The sequence below is a fragment of the Schistocerca cancellata genome, chromosome 1 (assembly GCF_023864275.1).
Source record: "Schistocerca cancellata isolate TAMUIC-IGC-003103 chromosome 1, iqSchCanc2.1, whole genome shotgun sequence".
In the NCBI taxonomy this organism is placed as follows: domain Eukaryota; kingdom Metazoa; phylum Arthropoda; class Insecta; order Orthoptera; family Acrididae; genus Schistocerca; species Schistocerca cancellata.
Window position 1 is genome coordinate 754,306,727 of NC_064626.1, and position 25,613 is coordinate 754,332,339.

General features: G+C 40.7%; 1 protein-coding gene across 2 annotated transcripts in view; it reads left to right on the forward strand.

Moving 5' to 3' along the window:
• Positions 1 to 25,613, forward strand: part of LOC126186242 (cation-independent mannose-6-phosphate receptor) — a 628,020-nt gene that overhangs the window by 225,591 nt on the left and 376,816 nt on the right. For both annotated transcript variants that reach the window (XM_049928195.1, XM_049928194.1), the window contains exon 13: positions 7,698 to 7,849. In XM_049928195.1, coding sequence (XP_049784152.1) covers positions 7,698 to 7,849 — 152 coding nt within the window. The remainder of the gene's footprint in view (positions 1 to 7,697; positions 7,850 to 25,613) is intronic.

A 25,613-nucleotide genomic window follows, 5' to 3' on the forward strand; every position in this document is an offset into this window, starting at 1 on the left:
GTTGGGGAAAAACAGCGGAAGCAAAGTTGTACACCTTTTAAAATATAAGCAGTACCCTAACGTAAGCAAGGTTTCATCTATACGAGCCAACAGGTATGTCAGATGTTGTGACTCTATTCACTGCTCATATATTAACACTTAAGTGATAGGATTCCTCACCATTAACACACTTGTTGTCCACAATTACTGTAGGCCTAGGGCTTGGATGAAGGTTGAATAATTCCAGCATCGAGCTGTTGCTGAATATTTTCTTACACAACGAACTGAAAGTGGTACGGAATTAGATAGGGTTTTGGCGTTATTAGTCCAGCATTCCTGGTTGGAACTTTATGGTATGTTAGGCCTGTGGCCAGCAAATACTACCTCCCCTCAAACAGCCCTGCAAACTCTTTCTAGTACTGGATACAAAAGACTTTGTTCAGATTCTGACAAATGTGACAGTTTTTCCTGTAAGCAATTTCTAAGGGATTTCATGATTGAGTAAACTTCCCTCATGTGCGGTGACTTCTGTTTTCTACTCTCTTGAAAAATTCTCATAATTAGATATCTCCTATATACTGGCCAGTAAAGTCCCACAGGGCATTATGGTGTCTCATACTGAAATTATTTAGGCAAACCGGCACACACATTTTCCCATTCACAGTCTCAGCCTTGAAAGGCCACCTTAACATGAATGTGAAGTCTGCCTAGAACTCCATTTTGGGTGTATGGGTCAGTCAGAAAGTTTGTTCCATTAGAATCTAAAATTTTGGCCATCATCCAGAGAACTCTTCTGATATCATCACATAATTTCTTTAATGCTTCACTCGTAAACTCATAATTTCTTTCATTGATTGTTAGTTCAACAGGGCAGTTCCAATAGACTTTATTAATCCCATCCGCAAACCACCAATACTGCAGTGAGGTGGCTTTAATGCCTGCTTATTGCCAAGAGCTAAAAATACAGTGCTCACTTGAACTCCCATATCAACCAAAATTCTTACTCTATTTCTGAAAACAATGTTTCCCACCTTTTCCAAGCCACAAAAATTGATGGGATTGTCTGTCCTTCTGAGCCGCAGAGGGCTACTACTGCCCATCTGTCGTTTTCCTGGTTAGGTCTTCCATTGACCCTAAATTTCAGAAGTCCACCTTGGCGGTGGTTTGATTTGCCCCATACCTAGGGGCAATTAATACATAGATGACCAATCTCCCTGCAATTAGGACAACAAGGGCACGTCATATGTTGGTGGTATGAGCTAATTGTCCATGTCATCTGAAATTGGTGTCATGCTGAATACACGGAAAGGTTCATTATTGCATGTGGGAGTTGAAACAAATCATCCGGATTCTTGCACACAGTAGCAAGACAGACTGCCTCATGAAAAGATGAAAGATATGCAACTTTGATTTCACCTCTGATTTTCAGGTTTATAACATGTATGAATACATACATCAATGGCCCATGCTTCTGCCTCTTTGAGCAAGATATCATTACATGAACCATGGACCTTGCCGTTGGTGGGGAGGCTTGCGTGCCTCACCGATACAGATAGCCGTACCGTAGGTGCAACCACAACGGAGGTGTATCTGTTGAGAGACCAGACAAACGTGTGGTTTCTGAAGAGGGGCAGCAGCCTTTTCAGTTGTTGCAAGGGCAACAGTCTGGATGATTGACTGATCTGGCCTTGTAACAATAACCAAAATGGCCTTGCTGTGCTGGTACAAAGCAAGGGGAAACTACAACCGTAATTTTTCCCGAGGGCATGCAGCTTTACTGTATGATTAAATGATGACGGCGTCCTCTTGGGTAAAATATTCCGGAGGTAAAATAGTCCCCCATTCGGATCTCCGGGCCGGGACTACTCGAGAGGATGTCGTTATCAGGAGAAAGAAAACTGGCGTTCTACGTATCAGAGCGTGGAATGTCAGATCCCTTAATCGGGCAGGTAGGTTAGAAAATTTAAAAAGGGAAATGGATAGGTTAAAGTTAGATATAGTGGGAATTAGTGAAGTTCGGTGGCAGGAGGAACAAGACTTCTGGTCAGGTGACTACAGGGTTATAAACACAAAATCAAATAGGGGTAATGCAGGAGTAGGTTTAATAATGAATAGGAAAATAGGAATGCGGGTAAGCTACTACAAACAGCATAGTGAACGCATTATTGTGGCCAAGATAGATACAAAGCCCACACCTACTACAGTAGTACAAGTTTATATGCAAACTAGCTCTGCAGATGACGAAGAAATTGAAGAAATGTATGATGAAATAAAAGAAATTATTCAGGCAGTGAAGGGAGACGAAAATTTAACAGTCATGGGTGACTGGAATTCGAGTGTAGGAAAAGTGAGAGAAGGAAACGTAGTAGGTGAATATGGATTGGGGCTAAGAAATGAAAGAGGAAGCCGCCTGGTAGAATTTTGCACAGAGCACAACATAATCATAGCTAACACTTGGTTTAAGAATCATGAATGAAGGTTGTATACATGGAAGAACCCTGGAGATACTAAAAGGTATCAGATAGATTATATAATGGTAAGACAGAGATTTAGGAACCAGGTTCCATTAGAACTACTGACCGCCTTGGGAGAGCCAGTCCTGACAAAACTCTACCAACTGGTGAGCAAGATGTATGAGACAGGCGAAATACCCTCAGACTTCTAGAAGAATATAATAATTACAATCCCAATGAAAGCAGGTGTTGACAGATGTGAAAATTACCGAACTATCAGTTTAATAAGTCACAGCTGCAAAATACTAACACGAATTCTTTACAGACGAATGGAAAAACTAGTAGAAGCCAACCTCGTGGAAGATCAGTTTGGATTCCGTAGAAACAGTGGAACACGTGAGGCAATACTGACCTTACGACTTATCTTAGAAGAAAGATTAAGGAAAGGCAAACCTACGTTTCTAGCATTTGTAGACTTAGAGAAAGCTTTTGACAATGTTGACTGGAATACTCTCTTTCAAATTCTAAAGGTGGCAGGGGTAAAATACAGTGAGCGAAAGGCTATTTACACGTTGTACAGAAACCAGATGGCAGTTATAAGAGTCGAGGGACATGAAAGGGAAGCAGTGGTTGGGAAGGGAGTAAGACAGGGTTGTAGCCTCTCCCCGATGTTGTCCAATCTGTATATTGAGCAAGCAGTAAAGGAAACAAAAGAAAAATTCGGAGTAGGTATTAAAATCCATGGAGAAGAAATGAAAACTTTGAGGTTCGCCGATGACATTGTAATTCTGTCAGAGACAGCAAAGGACTTGGAAGAACAGTTGAATGGAATGGACAGTGTCTTGAAAGGAGGATATAAGATGAACATCAACAAAAGCAAAACAAGGATAATGGAATATAGTCGAATTAAGTTGGGTGATGCTGAGGGAATTAGATTAGGAAATGAGACACTTAAAGTAGTAAAGGAGTTTTGCTATTTGGGGAGCAAAATAACTGATGATGGTCGAAGTAGAGAGGATATACGAGGGCAGTTCAATAAGTAATGCAACACATTTTTTTTCTGAAACAGGTGTTGTTTTATTCAGCATTGAAATACACCAGGTTATTCCCCAATCTTTTAGCTACACAACACTATTTTTCAACGTAATCTCCATTCAATGCTAAGGCCTTACGCCACCTTGAAATGAGGGCTTGTATGCCTGCACGGTACCATTCCACTGGTCGATGTCGGAGCCAACGTCGTATTGCATCAATAACTTCTTCATCATCCGCGTAGTGCCTCCCACGGATTGCGCCCTTCATTGGGCCAAACATATGGAAATCCGATGGTGCGAGATCGGGGCTGTAGGGTGCATGAGGAAGAACAGTCCACTGAAGTTTTGTGAGCTCCTCTCGGGTGCGAAGACTTGTGTGAGGTCTGCGTTGTCATGAAGAAGGAGAAGTTCGTTCAGATTTTTGTGCCTACGAACACGCTGAAGTCGTTTCTTCAATTTCTGAAGAGTAGCACAATACACTTCAGAGTTGATCGTTTGACCATGGGGAAGGACATCGAACAGAATAACCCCTTCAGCGTCCCAGAAGACTGTAACCATGACTTTACCGGCTGAGGGTATGGCTTTAAACTTTTTCTTGGTAGGGGAGTGGGTGTGGCGCCACTCCATTGATTGCCGTTTTGTTTCAGGTTCGAAGTGATGAACCCATGTTTCATCGCCTGTAACAATCTTTGACAAGAAATTGTCACCCTCAGCCACATGACGAGCAAGCAATTCCGCACAGATGGTTCTCCTTTGCTCTTTAGGGTGTTCGGTTAGACAACGAGGGACCCAGCGGGAACAAACCTTTGAATATCCCAACTGGTGAACAATTGTGACAGCACTACCAACAGAGATGTCAAGTTGAGCACTGAGTTGTTTGATGGTGATCCGTCGATCATCTCGAACGAGTGTGTTCGCACGCTCCGCAATTGCAGGAGTCACAGCTGTGCACGGCCGGCCCGCACGCGGGAGATCAGACAGTCTTGCTTGACCTTGCGGCGATGATGACACACGCTTTGCCCAACGACTCACCGTGCTTTTGTCCACTGCCAGATCACCGTAGACATTCTGCAAGCGCCTATGAATATCTGAGATGCCCTGATTTTCCACCAAAAGAAACTCGATCACTGCCCGTTGTTTGCAACGCACATCCGTTACAGACGCCATTTTAACAGCTCCGTACAGTGCTGCCACCTGTCGGAAGTCAATAAAACTATACGAGACGAAGCGGAAATGTTTGAAAATATTCCACAAGAAATTTCCGGTTTTTTCAACCAAAATTGGCCGAGAAAAAAAATGTGTTGCATTACTTATTGAACTGCCCTCGTAAAATGTAGACTGGCAATGGCAAGGAAAGCGTTTCTGAAGAAGAGAAATTTGTTAACATCGAGTATAGATTTAAGTGTCAGGAAGGCATTTCTGAAAGTATTTGTATGGAGTGTAGCCATGTGTAGAAGTGAAACATGGACGATAAATAGTTTGGACAAGAAGAGAATAGAAGCTTTCGAAATGTCGTGCTACAGAAGAATGCTGAAGATTAGATGGGTAGATCACATAACTAATGAGGAAGTATTAATAGGATTGGGGAGAAGAGAAGTTTGTGGCACAACTTGACCAGAAGAAGGGATCGGTTGGTAGGACATGTTCTGAGGCATCAAGGGATCACCAATTTAGTACTGGAGGGCAGCGTGGAGGGTAAAAATCGTAGAGAGAGACCAAGAGGTGAATATACTAAGCAGATTCAGAAGGATGTAGGTTGCAGTAGGTACTGGGAGATGAAGAAGCTTGCACAGGATAGAGTAGCATGGAGAGCTGCATCAAACCAGTCTCAGGACTGAAGACCACAACAACAACATCATCATTACATGTTGCTTCTCTCCCCAGTGTATAGGCACAACACGAGATCATACAAACTCTGTCTCCTCCAAATATCCTCATGTTTTTGCTTTAGGGTGGACAGTTTATTTCTGTAATAACTTTCACTTCTCTTATCTGCATACCTCTCTGTTAACTCCTTCACCTGAATGTCAAACATTCCTGTATTCTTCAATGTATCTAGTGATTTTTCGTAAATATGTGCACTGCATGACAACTTTATGTGTGCTGCTGTGTTAGACTGTGGGGGGAACTGTGCTATTTCTAGTTTCTCTAGGCACCTCAGTGGTAGCCTGAACATTTAACCTGGACCTGTGCTAAATTATCCTCTAAGTCAAAATTTTGTGTTCCATTGTATCAGTGTGCTCTTGCAAAATCTTAACAGGATCTTTGCTACTACATATCTCCACTGTGTACTTCAATTTTTGATAAATGATGGTATTTTGTTACCCCAAATGGGAGCCAGAATTAGGAAATGAGATGAAAAGCTTCCATAATGCAAAAAGTCTGCTCTGGAGGTGGCATTCTCCACTAGTTTTTCAACTATAAGCCCTAGGGCAACACTTCCAGTAGCTGTGACAGAAATGGCATGAAGTGCTGTACTGTGCGAAACTGTGGGGACGGCAATAGCAACAGTGTAATGTGGGTAACTGAGGGCTGCAAGCATGCGGCATCTGCATGGAGGCAGTATTGACCCGACAGCAATGGCTGGCCGAAATGACAACAGGGAACAGTTGCCCCATTGTCAAGGCCAGGACACTCAAATGGAGCAGGAAGGCATGCAGCACTCCGCTGTGCTGATGAATGGGTGGCAAGAAGGCTGCGCATCTGTGGATTGTGGCAAAGTAACACAGCCCTTTAAAAGGCACCTCTAGTGACAGGTCGGCTGCAGCATGAGCAAAAGCAAAAGCGTGGCTTGGACAACCTGTCCAATAAGCAGGCAGTGTGCCAGCAAAGACAGCAACGTCAGTAATAAGGCTGCAGCAAGGTGTGGATGCCAGTGTTGTTCTTGGGCTAAACTGGCAGACAGACTGGTAGTGTGGCTACAAAGTCAGCTACAAAATGTTGGGTGTGACAGCACCAGATTGCGGCAAGCAGCTCTTGCGTTCTGTGTGGTGCATGAGGGACACATTGACAATACATAGTTCAATCATGAACTCATTGCAGTAGGTGCTGCTCGCAAATAGCACACTCTCACGTGCAAACGCATATGGCATGCAACCTCACTCAATATTGAGATGGACCAATGGCATGACTCTCAAGCCATGCAAACCTGGGCGTCATTACTGACAGTGACAGGATGACTCCAGGTGATGCTGGCTGTGACAGTAGTCCAGGCTGAACTTTGCTCCACAATGCGGCAGAAAGTGCAGTGGCAGCTGGCGCGCCTGCAGCCATCTTCTATGCCCCAAAACACAACAACGTGCATACTACAGTTTTCAATTGTGAAGATATAAATGAGTGAACTGTATGGTAGGTCAGACCCCACTGCCTTACACCAGTTGTACAGGAGCCAAGGGATAAAACAAAGATTTAGGCATCCAAGGAGAGTATTTTTGAGGAATAGTAGGCAATAGTAGAAGCATACTGTAACTCAGAACTTCTGATGCAAAGACATACCTGGTGAGGTGGATACTCCATCAGCTGATTGAATGGGCCATCATAGCTGAGTTGCAGAGTGGATTGGGAGAGTACAGGAAGAAGGCTCATTGTCAAGTCAGGAGATGGTTACAGAAAGAGCATAGGTTCTGGACCCGCTGCTCCCTACCTGTCTACTGGGACCCCATAAAACCATTTTTACACATTTTCTGTAGGCTGTGTGTTGTAGACGATGATCAAAATGCATCTCTTGTCAGCATCCCTCAACCATGTGACCTACTCTTGCCCTGGAACATTAGCCAGTTATTTAGCGTAAGCTGTGGAAACAATCCTTCGGCATAACAGTTGTTGGCTGGAGAGAAACAAAAGTTCACAGTAAAATGCTCCCAAACACCTTCAGTCTTGTGGCTGCCTGCAGAATGCATGAAACATGGTTGGTTGAGTAATTGTAGGAGTGATAAAGACAAGTGCTGAGGTTCCCCCCTCATGTGGTAAGCAGTTTTTATTTGCTACTAATGCTCAATACATTATTTCCTTTGTAATGTTGTTGTGCTATCAGAAGACCATCTGGTTAAGTTGTATTGTGGGTGGTTTGTTTTATGACTGAGACTTATTTTAACATATTGAACCAGTATTCATGAGTGTTCATTTCTTAGTTATTAAAATAATTTTTCCCCATACAGCATGAAATTTATGAATCTCAGTGTACCGTGTATGTTCATAAAAATAATGGGAATTGCAAATGATTTAATTTCAGAATGAACCTGTCTTCGAGGATGTTGTGTCATGTAACTACAAATTCTCTTGGAGAACAGTAGCAGCCTGCCCTGTAGGAAGTATTCATAATGGCACATTTCCAATCCACAACAATGGAAACTGCACAGCAGAGAACTTCTATACTAAACATCTGTGAGTATTTTTTTAAAAGTAATTGCTGATTTTACATTAAACAACCAGTGCTTTCTGCCAAATACCTCATGGTTGTTTGGTATGTCGTTTCATGAACTATAGAAGTAAAAATATGGATATCACTTGCTCTTGCTCTTTTGTTACCTTCCACTTTTTTGATTCCATTGAGTGAGACCCTTTACAGAATTGAAGCCACCTCTGTCATTTTGTCAGCAAGCACATTCTCTTTTAATGTTTACACCAAACTTTCTGCCATATATTTGACCGTGGGTACAGACTTCTGGTGCATAATACTATTCTTGTTGCTAAGCTCCTGGAAGAGAGATGGGATGGCACACATCAGCACAGGAAGTTATGTAGTTAACTTTCTCTGTGTGCTGTTATTGTTACTTCTTAAGGTAGTACTACTAGTGTGGACAGGGTGCTTGTGTGTTGTGTGCAGGTGCAGGAAGTGTTAGCCGTGATTTGCAAACAGCTGAAGACACTTACTACCCTGCCCAGCTATCTTCAGGCTGCTGCCTCGGGGTGCAGCAATGGCAGAGAACCTGGTGCATCACATAGGGCAGCTCAAGTGTCACTCGTTTTGCTTACAGCCTGTACTGCTGAGGCAACTTCCAGTGTTTCTGACATAGTGGAACCACCACAGGGTCAGTGATGGATAGTAACATGTTTGCATTGCTCGAGGCAGAGGATCAATGTGAAGGTTGTCTTGTCAGGCCTTGCCTATTGACACTATGAGTGAACAGGACTGTTCCTTCAGAAGGGCCTGAGCAGGCACATGCAGGGTAGGGTTTGCTAATTATTGGGAACTCCAAAGTTAGGCAACTTATGGAGCCATTAAGGAAAATAGCATTCAGGACCTAAAGAAATGCAATTTTCACTGCTAGGGAGCCTTGTCCAAGATGTGGTAGCCCTTCCTCCAACTATCGACCATCAGGATGCAGTCAGCAGCAAGCTATGCCTCACATTGCCACCAATGATGCCTGTCGTTTGAGTTCTGAGGCAATCCTCTGTTTTTATGGGCAGCTGGCAGAAGTGATTAATATAACTGGCATCACATACTGTACAAGTAGAGCTGATGCTTTTAGCTTCATTCCCAGAATTGATTGGGTACTTTGGTTTGGAGCTGAATGGGGGTTCTCAATCAAAGGGTCTGTTGATTCTGCGAAGATATTGGCTGCAGATTTCTGCTGGACCTGCGTTATGGGGGCAGGGTTGTTATTGTAGGATTTCTCTTGATAGGTCAGCGGGCTGCACTACACAAATGAAGGACCTATTTGAGTAGCCGAGTAGTTGTGGAGTGAGCGTGAAGGCTATATGATAGTTTGTGGTCTGATGAAAGCTCGCCAGTAGATATGCAGAGTGAAAGCAAACTGCATACAAAGTAAAGACTCTTTGACAGTCAGAATTTTCAAACAGTAAATTGTTGAAGTATTCGTGGCAAAGTTCCTGAATATACTGCCCTCCAGAAAAGCTGTCGTTTTCAGATTATTCTTAGAACTGATAACTGGCTGAAACCCAAAGTAGAAAGGTCCGAAATATTTAGTGGGGCATTGAACGTATATTGACAAGACAGAACAGATGCCATAGGAGTATCATTACAGTTGACAAAAATATTGTGTCTATCGATGTTGAAATTGAGTTTGTCTGTGAAGTGGACTGTACGTGTGTAACAGGTCTAGGTGAACTCAAATAAAACTCAAATTAATTGTTGGATGTTGTAATGGCCACCCGATTCTGCTGTAACAGTTGCAGAATCATTCAAAGAAAGTTTACACTCAGTAGTGCGGAAATATTCTGAGCATGCAGTGGTTGTTGGAGGTGACTTTAGCCTACCAAGTATAGACTGAGACGTTTATGGATGCCATGGTGGTGGTACAGACAGCCAGTCTTGGAACTACTTTTGAACAAGTTTTCCAGAAACTGTCTTAAGCAGCTAGTTCGAGAGCCCACATGCAATAGAAATATTTTAGACCTTGTAGCTACAAACAGGCCAAGCTTATCATCTGTATTAGAATGGAAATAGGAGTTTGTGATCAAGATGTCATAATAGTGACGATGGTTACTAGAGCTGATAAATCCGTCAAATAGCCTAGGAGAGTACTTTCGCTGAAAATAACAAATAAGTGATTGTTAGCATCCCATGTAGACAATGAATGGACAGTATTTAGTTCCATTACAGTGGAACATGAGAAATTACGGGTGAAGTGTAAACAGATTGTAAATTGTGCTCAAGAGAAGTATGTGCCGAGTTAGTGGGTAAAGAATGGGAAAGGCCCACCTTGGTTTAGGGCGAAGTGTAAACAGATTGTAAATCGCGCTCAGAAGTAGTATGTGTCGAGTTAGTTGGTAAATAATGGGAAAGGCCCACCTTGGTTTAATCACAAAATTTGGAGAATGCTACAGAACCAGAGACTGCTGCACTTTCAATTCAAAAAAAAGGTACACAAAGATGACAACTGGCAACTGGCATACAGCTACAACCATCATACCTTAGAAAAAGAGCTTATTGAGAGCCGAAGAAAAATCTGGTCCTATTTAAAATTTAGAAGCGGCTTGAAGTTTTCTATCGAGTCACTACCTGACAAGTCAGATGTGGCAGTAGAAGACAGCAAAAGAAAAACTGAAGTTTTAAATGTCATGTTTCAGAAATTATTTATGACAGAGGATTCTATGAACATATTGTTGTTTGATAGTAGCATAGACTTCTACATGGGTGACGTAATAATAAGCATCCCTGGTGTAGAGAAGCAACGAAAAGAGTTGAAAACAAATAAGTCACCATGGCATGATGGAATCCTAATTCAGTTGTACAGAAAATTTGCAAAACCATTGTTCCCTTACTTAGCTGACATTTACTGCTAATCTCACCCAGCACAAAGCCCCAAGTGACTGGAAAAAAGTGCAGGTGACTCCTGTATACAAGAAAGGTAAAGGAACGGACCTGCAAAGTTTCAGCCCAATATCCTTAATGTAGGTTTGCTGCAGAATTCTTGAACACACTCTGAGTTGACATATGGTGAATTTCCTTGAGCCCAAAAAGTTTCTGTCCATAAATCAGCACGGTTTTAGAAAGCATCACTTGTGCAAGCTTGCCCATTTCTCATGTGATATCCTGTGAACCATGGATGAAGGGCAGCAGATTCCTAGATATTAGGAAAGCATTTGACAAGGTGGCCACCCTCACCTCTCCTCATCCCCCCTTCCCTGCACCCCAATCCAACTGCTGCTGCCCTTGGCAGACTAGGTTCGCAGATATCTGAGTGAGTGGCTTGAAGACCAGGAAGATCAGTATGCCTTGATGGCAAATGTTCGTCAGAGACAAGGGTGCTATCAGGTGTGCACCATTGAAGTGTGATAGGACTGTTCTTACTCATTCTATACATAAATGATGTGACAGACTGGGTGAGTAGCAATCAGTGGCTGTTTGCAGATAGCTGTGGTGTACGGGATGGTGTCTTCGTTGAGTGTCTGTAGAAGGATACAAGAGGACTTAGACAAAATTTGTAGTTGCTATGATGAATAGCAGCTTGCTCTAAATGTAGAAAAATATAAGTTCATGCAGATGAATAGGAAAAACAATCCTGTAACATTCGAACACAGCATTGCTTGAAACAGTTACACTGATTAAATATCTGGGCGTAACGTTGCAAAGCGATATGAAATGGAATGAGCACATAAGGACGATGGTATGGAAGGCAAATGGTCAGCTTTGGTTTATTGGAAGAATTTTGGGAGAGAGTGGTTCATCTTTAAAGGAGACTGCATGAAGAACGACAGTGCCACCCATTGTTAAGTAATGCTCAAGTGTTTGGGATCTCCATCAGGTCAGAGTAAAGGAGGACATTGAAGCAATTCAGAGGTGGGCTGCTTGATATATTACCGGTAGATTCGACAGACACATGAATATGTCAAAATTTAAATATTGCTTACTCTTTTAGTACCTTCCACTGTTTTGCTCTCATGGTGTTAGATACCATACAGAATTGAAGCTAACTCTATCGTTTTATTAGCAAGTGCATTTGTCTTTTGAGGTTTGCACCAAAATTTCTGCTGTATATTCGACCTTGCGTGCAGACATCGGCTGCTTAATACCATTCCTGTTGCTAAACTGGAAGAGATTGAATCGAAATTGTTAATATGCTCTATGAACCGTTCTCATAATTTTAAATTAAAAGCTCTGTAAAAATCCCACAATCAGCTGAGAAAGAATGTTGATTCACTCACAGCACCATGTAACTTTGAAAGCCTGATACACCTATAATAGGTCTGATAACCGCGAGGTTGCGTATTAATGATTCCTTCGCCCAACACCCATGGTGCTATTGGTGCACATCACGTATTGCGATTAAGATAGTTTGCTGTTGTTTTTTTTTTTTTTTACGGTGGAGTAGGTTGTGTGTGGGGAGGGTGTCTCCCCCCCCCCTTCCCCCACTTTCATGCCCTACAATGGTTGCTGAAGCATACCAAGTGATTACAGTGCTAGAGGACTGGTGGCACTCACCAGCCCCCAGATCAGGACTACCAGGTTTGCCTTGTTAGTATCCTATCCAGCCCTTACTGATGGGCTCTTGAGGGACCACAGTGACTCACTACGCTAGGCAACAACTGTGGTTGTCAGAATCCGCTCTTTGGCTCCTATGGTTGTGTGAAGCATGTTAACTGGATGTGGTGGTTTTGAAAATGTATCCACAATGACCAGCCATAAGCTATGAAGGTACGATTTGGTGAAGCCTAAATGGAACCTTTCCCATAAAGCCTCTAGTGTGGTTCCTCTCCATATCAGTACTTATGTCGTTTGTTCCTGTTTCCCGACACCACAGTAACTCTATGCTTCTTCTGGCTATCCCTTCCCTGCAACATCCAATGGACTACAACTTATTTGTGCGCACATTTGGTGAACAACGGTCTTGAGCCCTTGTAATACTATTTCTGTGTCTGTACTACAAGTCTAATCCCTGACTATATACCGTATTTACTCGAATCTAAGCCGCACTTAAATCTAAGCCACACCTGAAAAATGAGACTTGAAATCAAGGAAAAAAAAAATTTCCCGAGTCTAAGCTGCACCTGAAATTTGAGACTCGAAATTCAAGGGGAGAGAAAAGTTTTAGGCCGCATCTCCAAATCGAAACAAAGTTGGTCCATTGTAACATGAGAGACAATTTAGGTCGAATGAATGACGGTACAGCTACAGTAGTTTGGTTCGAGTCATAAGCTTAGCAGTTAAACTTGACCAGGTAGCCATTGCTGTGCGTCAGGCGCTCCGTCCGTATTTATAGGGGTACCCTTCCTTTTTCACGTGCTTCGTCTGGTTTGAATCGATTGCTTATTTTGCTTTGATCTGATAAGTGCCGTTTGCTTTGATATAGGTGTTTATGTCACTCTAAACTGAAAATGCATTACTGTACTGTGTCATGCATTGTTTGCCGCATTCTGATAGTGCGTGTTAACAGCCTGTCGCCGCTTGCAGCATGGCTTGCTTTTGTGCACGCTACCGCTGCTTTAAAAAAAGGGGGGGTAGGAATCGTCTCATTAGCGAAACAATGGCAAGACACTGCTATTTGTTGTTACTTACACTGCTTCTTTCTTTGATAATGACCAACAAGAACGAAATAATAGGCTGTGTATGATAGGAGAAGTTCTGAATGAGCGTTTAGCGAAAATTTTTCTCCTTTTGAAAATCTTTGCAGGCGCCTGTTTAGTACATTACATTCTGCATAGAAATTAGAGTCATCTTAGATTTAAAAATCTAGTCAATTGCTGTCCTTCATTTCTGACTCTTTCACTATTAGGCATAAGAATAATACGAATATAAACATGACATGATATGTATATTCTTCCACGTTTGCTGTTGTCTCACTCTTGTTTCGTAGTTTTTAGGCAGACACGATTTGAATGAGGTAGCAGCAAACACGAAAGAATACATGGCAAAATGTTTATATTCGTATTATTCTTATGGTGAAGAGAATACTGAATGTGATTCACAATTCATAAAAGTTCCTATTAGCAACCATCTCTTCTCACAGGTAGGAAAAAATTCAGAACGTAGAGTTGGCCATATTGACAAACATCCCAAAGAGTCTTGCCAGTCAGATTTTCGTAGTACATTGAAATGCTGCTAAATTCGAAGATGAACAATACGGAATTTGTATTTACTTCGTTAGATAATGTATGAAAATGCAGTGGTCGAAACTCAGGGCGGAGAAAAAAAGCTCGTCTTCCACCTTTTTTTTTTTTTTTTTTTTAACTGACGCAGAGGATTTGGTGCCAGTATTTATCTTTGTGCCTACAAAGCAAGCCTGTGTAGCGCTACGTATATTCGACGGCAGAAGTTAGTTATGGCGGCACCCACCAACATTTTTTAGAACTTCCGCTTGCTTTGCATTCGATTCTAAGCTGCAGGCGGTTTTTTGGATTACAAAAACTGGAAAAAAAGTGCGGCTTAGATTCGAGTAAATACGACAATATACTCCCCTCAGATAGCAAGCCAGTAATGGATGGGGGTGTGGTGTCCTGGGGTTCCTGAGCTTGGAGGCAGATGACTGCTGCCAGACCCATAGCACTGTAAACAGTAGGTGTGCTTCTGTGATAAGTGGAAGGCATGATAGGAGATGAATGGGAGTCGAGACAAAACACTCAGTTAACAGATAGCTCTGTGGTACCATCCTCACCCCAGTTATATAAAGTTTATCCAAACTGGGACTTTTTCTGAAATGATCTCTTTCCAGAGCTGCTTGTGTTACTTCTATGGAACGTGTTTAAAAAGCCTCACAATGGGATAGGCAAATGGATAAGTTGTAATGAAACCCAACCAACCAAGAGGCCTCAGGTTGGAATGTAGTGTGCTTTTGAATAACTGTCACACCTACTGTATAAAGGCTGAATTCCTTACTTCTACTTGGACAACTTTACATTTTTGGCCAGGGTCATGGCCAAGCAACTTAGATGCTTTGGTGTCTAGGTACCTATATTGTCACTGAAAGCACCTGCCGTGTGACAAAGGTTCAATGAGAAACACTCTAACACACAAATGTGTTCAGCATATGAACTATGGAAGCATATGGAACTTGGTGGTCTCAGGTGTCTGCCTTTCCAATGTGCTTGTAAAATAAATCGAGCTCAAAAGGCAAGAGATAGTTAACATTAGCCAGAATGCAACTAAAAGGTAACCAAAAGAATGGAATCAATTAAATTTAACTAAACTTGAATTGAACCTGTCTGGTGGGACTTTTTACCATTCCAACATAATGAAACAATAGCATTAACTTTCCATAAGAAGCTTTGGCTCATCTGTATGTTTTGGAAATACTATGACATTGAGAAACACGAGTTAATCAAGGAGCCAATTAGCTATTAGCATATGTGAAAACTATACAGCATCAAAAAGTTCACTACTTTTAAGCCAAGTACATGTATCACTTACCTGTGCTGTATACACAGTGCCAGGATGAAAGAATGCAAACTACTGTTGTTCTGAATACCTGCAGAGGTAAAGTTACACTTTTTCACAATATGAAAGTTCAATGTGTGCTAGAGATATTACTTAATTGCGTAGATGCAGGTCTGATTTCTTCTTTTTTTGGACTAAATTCAGATAATTTGGTGCTTGAAATAAATTCAGAACATTTGGCGTAGCACTGGAACTCAATTACAAGTGTTCATGGATGTGGACCGAGGCTCTATGAGCACTGATCAAAATGTGCATTTGTTGTGAGAGTGAGTCATTGAGTTACCACAGCTACCATGCTCAGATCTTAGCATGTGTCTCCACATGACTACGCATTCCTTCGCGAGGCTGCATACTCCGGCCATTGCTGAAATTACAAACTAACGATCTAACATTAACCATTAATATGAAGACGACCTACTTACAGGCCCTTTTACCCTCCTTTTACTTTCTTGAGGTTAAAAAAATCTTGATAAACAAGAGCACTACCTGACTTGGTGACTTCATATGGTATCTCAATACTTCACCGTGTAGACCTCCAAAGGGGACTTCCCTCGTTGAATGCCTTTTGCACTAAAAGAGGTTGACATAGGCCATGAAGCTTGTAGAACATTTCATAATCACTCAGCTTTCTGAGTGCTCATTGACCTCCCTTCCAGCCACATATCGTGGCAGACCTGCTGCCCAAGAGTGGCCTGTAGCCTTCTTTATGTACATTCCAAACATGGCTGTATCAGTCACTCTCCTATGTGCAGTGAAACTCCTGTTTGGTACAAATGAAACAGAGGCTACTTTACATTACTATAGTATTTATAACAGACTTACATCACCTTATGACAGGCATAATTATTAGTGTCGTAAATTTAAGAGATACCTTAAGAACTGTTATTATGGACATAAAAAGTTTCAGATGAGAGGAACAGGTATGTAATACTAATAGCAGACACAGTTTCTATGCTACAGGATGGACAATTCATCAGAGAAATTTGCTAAAACTACTGAAGACAGTTACAGTTAATTTATCACACCCTGTGGTGAATAAATATATTTATAGTTTTTAAGAAAAAAGGGAGCCTTTGAAAGATTATCCCCATTACACATAAATAAGGCTAGGTAAGGACTCACAAGGTCACTGATATCAGTATTATCAAGTTCAGGGACATTATCTTCTTCTTCTTTGCATGAAAGAAAATTGGCATGTGGCCCTTGTCATGCAGCCATTCATCACATTTATTTATTTCATGTGATCTGATGGTACACAGTGTGTTACAGATGTCAGAAAATATCAGTTAACATTGTTAATATATATTAACATATAGTATCCTAATGTATTATATTGCAAAGATTGGTTAAGTTTACTTCACTCCAAGTATCTTTCTTAATAGGTCATTCTACTACACACTTTGTGAATTGAATTGCTATTTATAAAAATATTTAGGGTGTGAATAAATGTTTAATACATGTCTCAGCTATGAACTACTGATAAAGTGATTATACCACAGTAATAGAAAAGAGAATACATAACATAAAATACAAAAATCCACACAACATGTACACAGTTTGTCTAGATAGTTAGGTCACACACATTTAAGTAGTTGAACGTTACATTTAAAACTAGTGCACTCTTTTCGGTTGACATCAGCACTGCAGCCGATGTTGGAAGTGGATTCTTTGCTTTGATCAGTAAAGTGACAAGAAAGAGATGGAATGGAAATTTGCCCTGATTTAAGCGCTTGCGCGTAATTGTTGTTATGAGTAGTATGCTCCTATTCCAGTCAGTAAATGAAGAGGATAATGCTATTTTAGGCTGCAGCTGGATGTATTTTACGCCTTCTGATATCTTGGTTGAATCCCCTTGTGTCTGCCAGGCATTTCTTTCTTTCTCATTGATTAACCTCAGCACTTCTCATTTAGGATTTCACTTAAGTTCATTGCTGCCAGTTTCGCTGAGCTGTACCATTTCATTACTAGGGACTACTATTTGTTTTATTTGTTGGCCATATTTAGTGTTGTATTTTGTCATATTTGGTGTTATAAAAAGTACTGGGCTGAGCGCAAGAAGCAAGTAGTCCAATCTTAGAAGAGAAAGTGAACATGGAATTACTCAAGTGGTCAATCAAGTTAATAATTTGGTGTTATTTTTTGCCAAATTTAGTGTTTTTTCTGAATTTTTTCTGTCTCTTTATTTTCATTTTTCCTTTCCTTTTTTCCGAATTTGTCGTCTTTTTGACAAATTCAGTGGAATTTGTTGCCAATTCAGTGTTTTTTTCCCCCAAATTCAGTTTTCTTGCGGAATTTGTTTTTACTTTTCTGCAAATTCATTGTTATTTTTTGTCTAATTCATTATTATATCTTTGGCAAATTCATTGATAAATTTTTCCTATATATATTCATTTTTGGCCACTTTTTTTTTTTTTTTTTTTTTTTTTTTTTTTTTTTTTTTTTTTTTTTTGTGAAGGTTTGTATCTTTCTGGATTCAGCCCCCCCCCCCCTCCCCCCCACTCAGTGATTCTTTTGCCAAATTCAGTGATTTTTTTCTGATTTTTCTGTGTTATTATTTGCAAAATTAATTTCTTTAAGTATAAATTCAGTTTTTTCCAAATTTGGTGTTATTTTTTTGGCAGATTACGGATTATTTTTAAAACTTTTTTTTTTCAAATTCAATACTATATTTTGTGAAATTTGGTGTTGTTTTTGCCATATTCTGTGCTCATTTTGCCAAATTCAGCTTTGCAACTGCAAATGCAACTTTCATGTCACGCCATTTGTCAAACAATCTGAAAGAATGAACATGGAAAGGCCTATTGCCAGAGAATCCCAGAAGATGAAGACGCCCTGCGAAAGATGAAGGAATGATGAACATTATGACTACCATCATCAACAGTTAACCAGTTAATCAAAGGCAGCAACAAGCCTAAAAGAATTCCTCCAAAGCTGTCTGACCATATTTGTGGTTTGTGACAATCCATAAGCGTTCGTCTTATGACGAGGAGGAGTGTAAAGTCTTCTCTAAAGAAGCAACAGGCCACAGAACAACATGCTACTCATCAGTTCAAGACTGCTGTTATGCCACAGCTTGAACTAAAAGTATGCAAAGAGGTGAAGTGAAAGTTTGTAGTGCTTAAAATCGGATAAAGTACTTGGGAGAGAGTAATATATCATACTTACCTAACTGTAAGATGACACCCCCTCCCTCCCATTAAAAAAAGAGGTTCCTTGACAAATTCTTATCTTCAGCAACCTCTGACTCATAAAAATTACAGCCTTTTTTATCAATATAAAGTCTCTGCCCAAAAAGTTAATATTTGCGTATTGTAAACTTATGCTATTAGTTGATTGTTTTAATTTTGGTGGTACAAGGAGAAGAAAATCAACAAAAAGAAATGATTTACATTAATTTTTACATTCACTTTCTTTTTGTGCACTGACTAAGCCAGTCATTTGTGTTACTGCTAATTTTAATTGTGATCATCATAATCACTGGTATCCCAGCACATCAAAGTAAACAGGTGTCCAATTGTCATTGTCCATATGGCTTATTACGTAGATGGATTATATGACACTGATACACAAATAGGTTTTCTTCAGATGCCGTGGGAAGTTCCTAATCTGGCATTGTTCTATGTTGTAACATAGCTCTGGCCTCTTTTATTATCCTCATGCACCAGCCAGTACTTGCTTCAAATTATCTTCATCTCCAGCACATTAATTTTAATAATTTCTTGATTAACTGGGAAGTCTGTATTGTGTTTTCTTGCACATACTGAACAACCTTATCCTCCAGTTTGTGAAATTTCATTTGCTTCTGTTCCCTGAAAGCTTTCCATGTACAACTTGCATTCTTTAATTTACTTTTTTATCTGACACAGCCTATGTACATTCATTTCTGTGACAGCAAATTTACTTTCTGGTACAGATTTGTTTGTGGACACTGCTTCATTAATCGCCATTATCTTAAAATCAGTGTTGTGTTGTCAGCGTGAACCAATTGTTAACCGCAGATTGTGATCCATGTTATTGATTGGTTTTCTGTGAATGGGCTTGCTCTGAACTTTGAGGGGGGGGGGGGGGGGGGAGCCCTACATCCAGTTTTCTGTTGCAAGTATAGTTTCTTCAATAATTCATATTTTGGTTCTCCATAAAGTGGCTAGATTCAGCAACTTTTCCAGTCAGACTGAATTGCTAATTTTGAGGATGTAGAAATTAGCAAGCTAACATACTTGCATACTTTCACTCTCTGGTGTCATATGGAATAATATTTTGGGGTAACTCAACACTTAGGCAACAGGTATGCACTGCTCAGAAGAAAATGGTTACAATAATGTGTGGGACTGATAGTCGCACATCTTGTAGGCATCTGTTTAAAAGGTTAGGAATTCTTACAACAGCCTCACAGTACATTTACTCAAGTAATTAAATTTGTTCTCAACAGCATGGACCAGTTTAAAAACAACATTGACATATGAGATTATAATACCAGAAGAAAGAAAGACTTACACTATCCTCTACTTAACATATCTTTGGCACAGAAAGGGGTAAAATATGCTGCTGTAAAACTTCAATAAATTACCAGATGAAATAAAATGTCCGACAGACAGCAGTAATAGTTTTAAAAATAGATTGAAGTTGTATTTCCTTGACAACTCCTTCTATACCATAGATGAACACTTGACACGTTCCAAATCATAATGGTTTCCGTGAGATTGATCAGTGGAACACGTAACTAATTAACTTATTCTCAACAGTCGTAGCTGTAATTTGCATTCATTATTGATGTCCAATATCCTTGTAAGAGTGATCTACGGATGAAGACAACAACTACCACCACCACCACCACCACCACTACTACTACTACTACTACTACTACTACTACTACACTGCTACAATTTACACTTCTTACATCACTAACACTATAAGCAAAGCAAATGACACAATATGTTGTCCTCTAGGCTCCCTATAGTTGAATCAGCAAAATTGTATCACTTTGGAATAATACTGTTGCCAGCCTTGAAAATCAGCAGTGCTGTAGAGCAGTAGCAGCCGTAGGTGCCCACACAAGTGACAGATCTTAATGATCCATCACAGGTCATGCGATCTGCCTGCAGATCTTATATGCTTGGGCACATCACAGCGATAGATTGCTGCCGCGCGGGATTAGCCGAGAGGTCTAGGCGCTGCAGTCATGGACTGTGCGGCTGGTCCCGGCAGAGGTTCGAGTCCTTCCTCGGGCGTGGGTGTGTGTGTGTGTTCGTCCTTAGGATAATTTAGGTTAAGTAGTGTGTAAGCTTCGGGACTGATGAGCTTAGCAGTTAAGTCCCATAAGATTTCACACACATTTGAACATTTTTCGATAGATTGCTGATGGCTTGGAATTCACTTGTAGCTGAATGAACTGTATGTGATATGTGACAATATGGCTGCATGGATGCATTGTGTTTGCCTAGTTATTAAGCATAGTTTTGTTTTGTTTGCTTTGCCTTTGTTGAGAAATAACTTCATGTTCAATTTGTAGGCTTTCAGGGGCCACAAACCACTCTGAGAAGTAAAGTTGAGGCCAGGGTTACCATCTAAATTAGAAATCATACAAATATAAACACATTGACACCCTCCAATTTTTGCAGTGATTAGCGTTTTGATGCTTGTGCTGTAGAAGTAGAACTGAAGAGAAGTTCATAGTAATAGTCATGTTCCACTGGACTTCATATGGTGATTTTGATATAATTATTAAACTTTATGCATTAATAAAGTTTTTAACTTCCAAACGAAATGACAGGCTGTAATGTTAAGTGAACATTTTATTTTAAATCAGAGGTTCCCAACCTTTCTCAGACCATTACCGCTGAGTGAAATCAGATATTAGCTAATGCACCCCCCCCCCCCTCCCCTGTTTCTAGCTGGTACCTCTTCCCCCCACCGTTATCAACATTAAAAACTAAACATTAGGATGAAAAAGAACTTTCTGTGAATACTTTTATTTTTAAAGTAATGAAAACTAAACGATATGTTTCTGTAAGTGTTTTATTAAACCATGAGCTAATGACTCAGTGACGCTATTGGTACTGCTTACCTCTAATAATCATTTCTTATACAATGATGAACCTATTCTCAGTGCATTTGGAGGACTGTCTTACAACTCCTACTCAGTAAAGAAAACTAACTATCCACATGAGGGTAGGCACTTGTTACAAAACGTTTACTCTGCACCACTCCCCTCCCCAGTGACACTTACTTCATCCACACAATATGCACCCATTTAAATCATTGAAGTTAATATGTGTGCATTGCATTATACTTACTGTTTGTAATCATTTAATTGCTGGTCTCCTTACTTCCAAACTGGTATACATTGGAGCTAAATGCTTTCTGTCTGAATACTGTTGTTGTTGCTGCTGCTGCTACTACTACTACTACTACTACTACTACTACTACTACTACTACTGTTACAGGACCTACAGTAGATTACTAACCATTACATAGTTACTGTTGTGTTGTGCTGTCAGTTAGTTCAATTATCTGTTGTGAAATAAATAACGAAGCAATTTTTGGTCCATTGTGTGAATTACCCACAACTTGGAGAAAGCATTTTCATTCGTTATTTAAGATTACAAGGTCTGTTGAAAAAGTTCCAGAACTTCCATAATTTTGCACCAATGGTGTGTTTGAATGAAATTCTGCTGGTATCTCTGAACAAGCCTGTGTTTAATGTTTAACTGCTGGAAGTTTCAGTGTTGTATGTCTGTTAGTTATTGTTCAGCACTGTGTGGAGTAGAATGTTGGGTCACACAGTTTGCGAATTTCAAGATGGCATAGTTAGAGGAACCAGGTGTGTAGCTGGATTGAAGAGTTTTTAGCAAACACAACCCAGCATATTGTTCTCAATGGAGAGACGTCTACAGACGTTAAAGTAACATCTGGCGTGCCACGGGGAGTGTTATGGGACCATTGCTTTTCACAATAAATATAAATGACCTAGTAGATAGTGTCAGAAGTTCCATGCGGCATTTTGCGGATGATGCTGTAGTATACAGAGAAGTTGCAGCATTAGAAAATTGCAGTGAAATGCAGGAAGATCTGCAGCAGATAGGCACTTGGAGCAGGGAGTGGCAACTGACCCTTGACATAGACAGATGTAATGTATTGTGAATACATAGAAAGAAGGATCCTTTATTGTATGATTATATGATAGCGGAACAAACACTGGTAGCAGTTATATCTGTAAAATATCTGGGAGTATGCGTACGGAACGATTTGAAGTGGAATGATCCTATAAAATTAATTGTTGGTAAGGCAGGTGCCAGTTTGAGATTCATTGGGAGAGTCCTTAGAAAATGTAGTCCATCAACAAAGGAGGTGGCTTACAAAACACTCGTTCGACCTATACTTGAGTATTGCTCATCAGTGTGGGATCCGTACCAGGTCGGGTTGACAGAGGAGATAGAGGAGCTCCAAAGAAGAGCAGTGCATTTCATCACAGGGTTATTTAGTAAGTGTGATAGCGTTACGGAGATGTTTAGCAAACTCAAGTGGCAGGTCTGCAGGAGAGGCACTCTGCATCGCGGTGTAGCTTGCTTTCCAGGTTTTGAGAGGGTGCGTTTCTGGATGAGGTGTCGAATGTATTGCTTCCCTCTACTTATACCTCCCAAGGAGATCACGAATGTAAAATTAGAGAGATTAGAGTGCGCACGGAGGCGTTCCGGCAGTAGTCCTTCCCGTGAACCATAAGTGACTGGAACAGGAAAGGGAGGTAACGACAGTGGCACATAAAGTGCCCTCCGCCACACACCGTTGGGTGACTTGCGGAGTATAAATGTAGATGTAGATGGAACAACACATCTGCTTTAAATTTTGCATGAAACTGAAGAAAATCTTTACAGAGGACACTAGATGATGCAGGAAGCCTATAGTGATGAGCCGTTTAGCCGTACTTGATGTTACGAATAGTTCAAATGGTTTAAAAATGGTCTGAGGGAAGTTAAAGGTGACCCTGTTCAGGGCACCCTTCGATGTCTACTGACAATGCTCGTGTCAGGAAGGTCAGCGAAATTCAATCAAAGAATGACTGTCAGAGAAATTGCAGAAGAATGTAACATTCCAGTTGGATCATGTCATGAAATCCTGACACAGCATCTTGGAATGCATCGTGTTGCTGCCAAGTTTGTCCCATGGCTCATGATTCAAGACCAGAAAGATCTCCATGTCACAATGTGTGAAGAGCTTTTGGATTGCGCAAATGTGAACTAGATGTTCCTTCAGAGAATTGTAACTGGTTACGAAATATGGGTCTACGGCTATGACGTTGAGACCAATGTTCAATCTTCACAATGGATCGGGAAAGATTCTCCAAGACAAAAAGAAGCACGTCAGGTCAGGTCAAAAGTCAAAGTCATGCTGATAGTTTTCTTTGACTTTGAAGGATTGGTTCCTTATGAATTCGTGCCTCAGGGGCAAACTGATAATCGATGGTACTATTGGGATGTGTTGTGGTGCCTGCGAGAAAATGTGAGGAGGAAATGGCCAGAAATGTGGTGAGAAAGTTAATAGCTCTTGCACCATGATAATATATCCACACATTCATCCCTGTTGGTTCGGGACAGTTGCACAAAAAATAAAATCACTGTGCTGCCTCATCCTCCGTACACTCCAGACCCGGCCCTTGGGGACGTTTTTATTTCCCAGGTCAAAAACCCTGTCGAAAGGACAAAGATTTGCAACGATAGATGAGATAAAAGAAAATTATCTGACAACCCTTCGCGTGATCCAGCAGGAGGCATACCAAGACTGCTTTTGGAAGTGGAAACGGCATTGGGAGGTTTGTATCACTTGTGGAGGAAAATCTTTTGAAGGAGACCGTGCTCAGTAAGTAATAGGTAAACATAGAAAAAATATATGGGCAAAGTTCCAGAATCTTTTGAACAGACTTCATATGTGTCGTACATGTTTCAGTTTTACTGTAGTATGTGTGCAGAGAGTGGACTACATGACTATAAGAAGAAGATGTTGTTTATACATTCGTTTCACAAGCTGTAGCCTCCTATACACTGTGTCAGACGTTAATGTTAGTATCATCATCATCATTTAAGACTGATTATGCCTTTCAGCGTTCAGTCTGGAGCATAGCACCCCTTATACAGTTCCTCCATGATCCCCTATTCAGTGCTAACATTGGTGCCTCTTCTGATGTTAAACCTATTACTTCAAAATCATTCTTAACCGAATCCAGGTACCTTCTCCTCGGTCTGCCCCGACTCCTCCTACCCTCTACTGCTGAATCCCTGAGTCTCTTGGGTAACCTTGCTTCTCCTATGTGTGTAACATGACCCCACCATCCCTGCAATCATCCTAGCTACTTTCATATCCGTAAACTCAACCTTGTTGATAAGGTAACCTGAATCCACCCAGCTTTCGCTCCCATACAACAAAGTTGGTCGAAAGATTGAACGGTGCACAGATAACTTAGTCTTGGTACTGACTTCCTTCTTGCAGAAGAGAGTAGATCATAGCTGAGCGCTCACTGCATTAGCTTTGCTACACCTCACTTCCAGTTCTTTCACTATGTTGCCATCCTGTGAGAATATGCATCCTAAGTACTTGAAACCGTCCACCTGTTCTAACTTTGTTCCTCCTATTTGGCACTCAATCCGTTTATATTTCTTTCCCACTGACATTACTTTCGTTTTGGAGATGCTAATCTTCATACCATAGTCCTTACATTTCTGATCTAGCTCTGAAATATTACTTTGCAAACTTTCAATCGAATCTGCCATCACAACTAAGTCATCTGCATATGCAAGACTGCTTATTTTGTGTTCACATATCTTAATCTCACCCAGCCAGTCTATTGTTTTCAACATATGATCCATAAATAATATGAACAACAGTGGAGACAGGTTGCAGCCTTGTCTTACCCCTGAAACTACTCTGAACCATGTACTCAATTTACCGTCAACTCTAACTGCTGCCTGACTATCCATGTAAAGACCTTTAATTGCTTGCAGAAGTTTGCCTCCTATTCCATAATCTTGTAGAACAGACAATAACTTCCTCCTAGGAACCTGGTCATATGCCTTTTCTAGATCTATAAAGCATAGATACAATTCCCTGTTCCACTCATAACACTTCTCCATTATTTGCCGTAAGCTAAAGATCTGGTCCGGACAACCTCTAAGAGGCCTAAACTCACACTGATTTTCATCCAATTGGTCCTCAACTAATACTCGCACTTTCCTTTCAACAATACCTGAGAAGATTTTACCCACAACGCTGATTAAAGAGATACCTCTGTAGTTGTTACAATCTTTTCTGTTTCCATGTTTA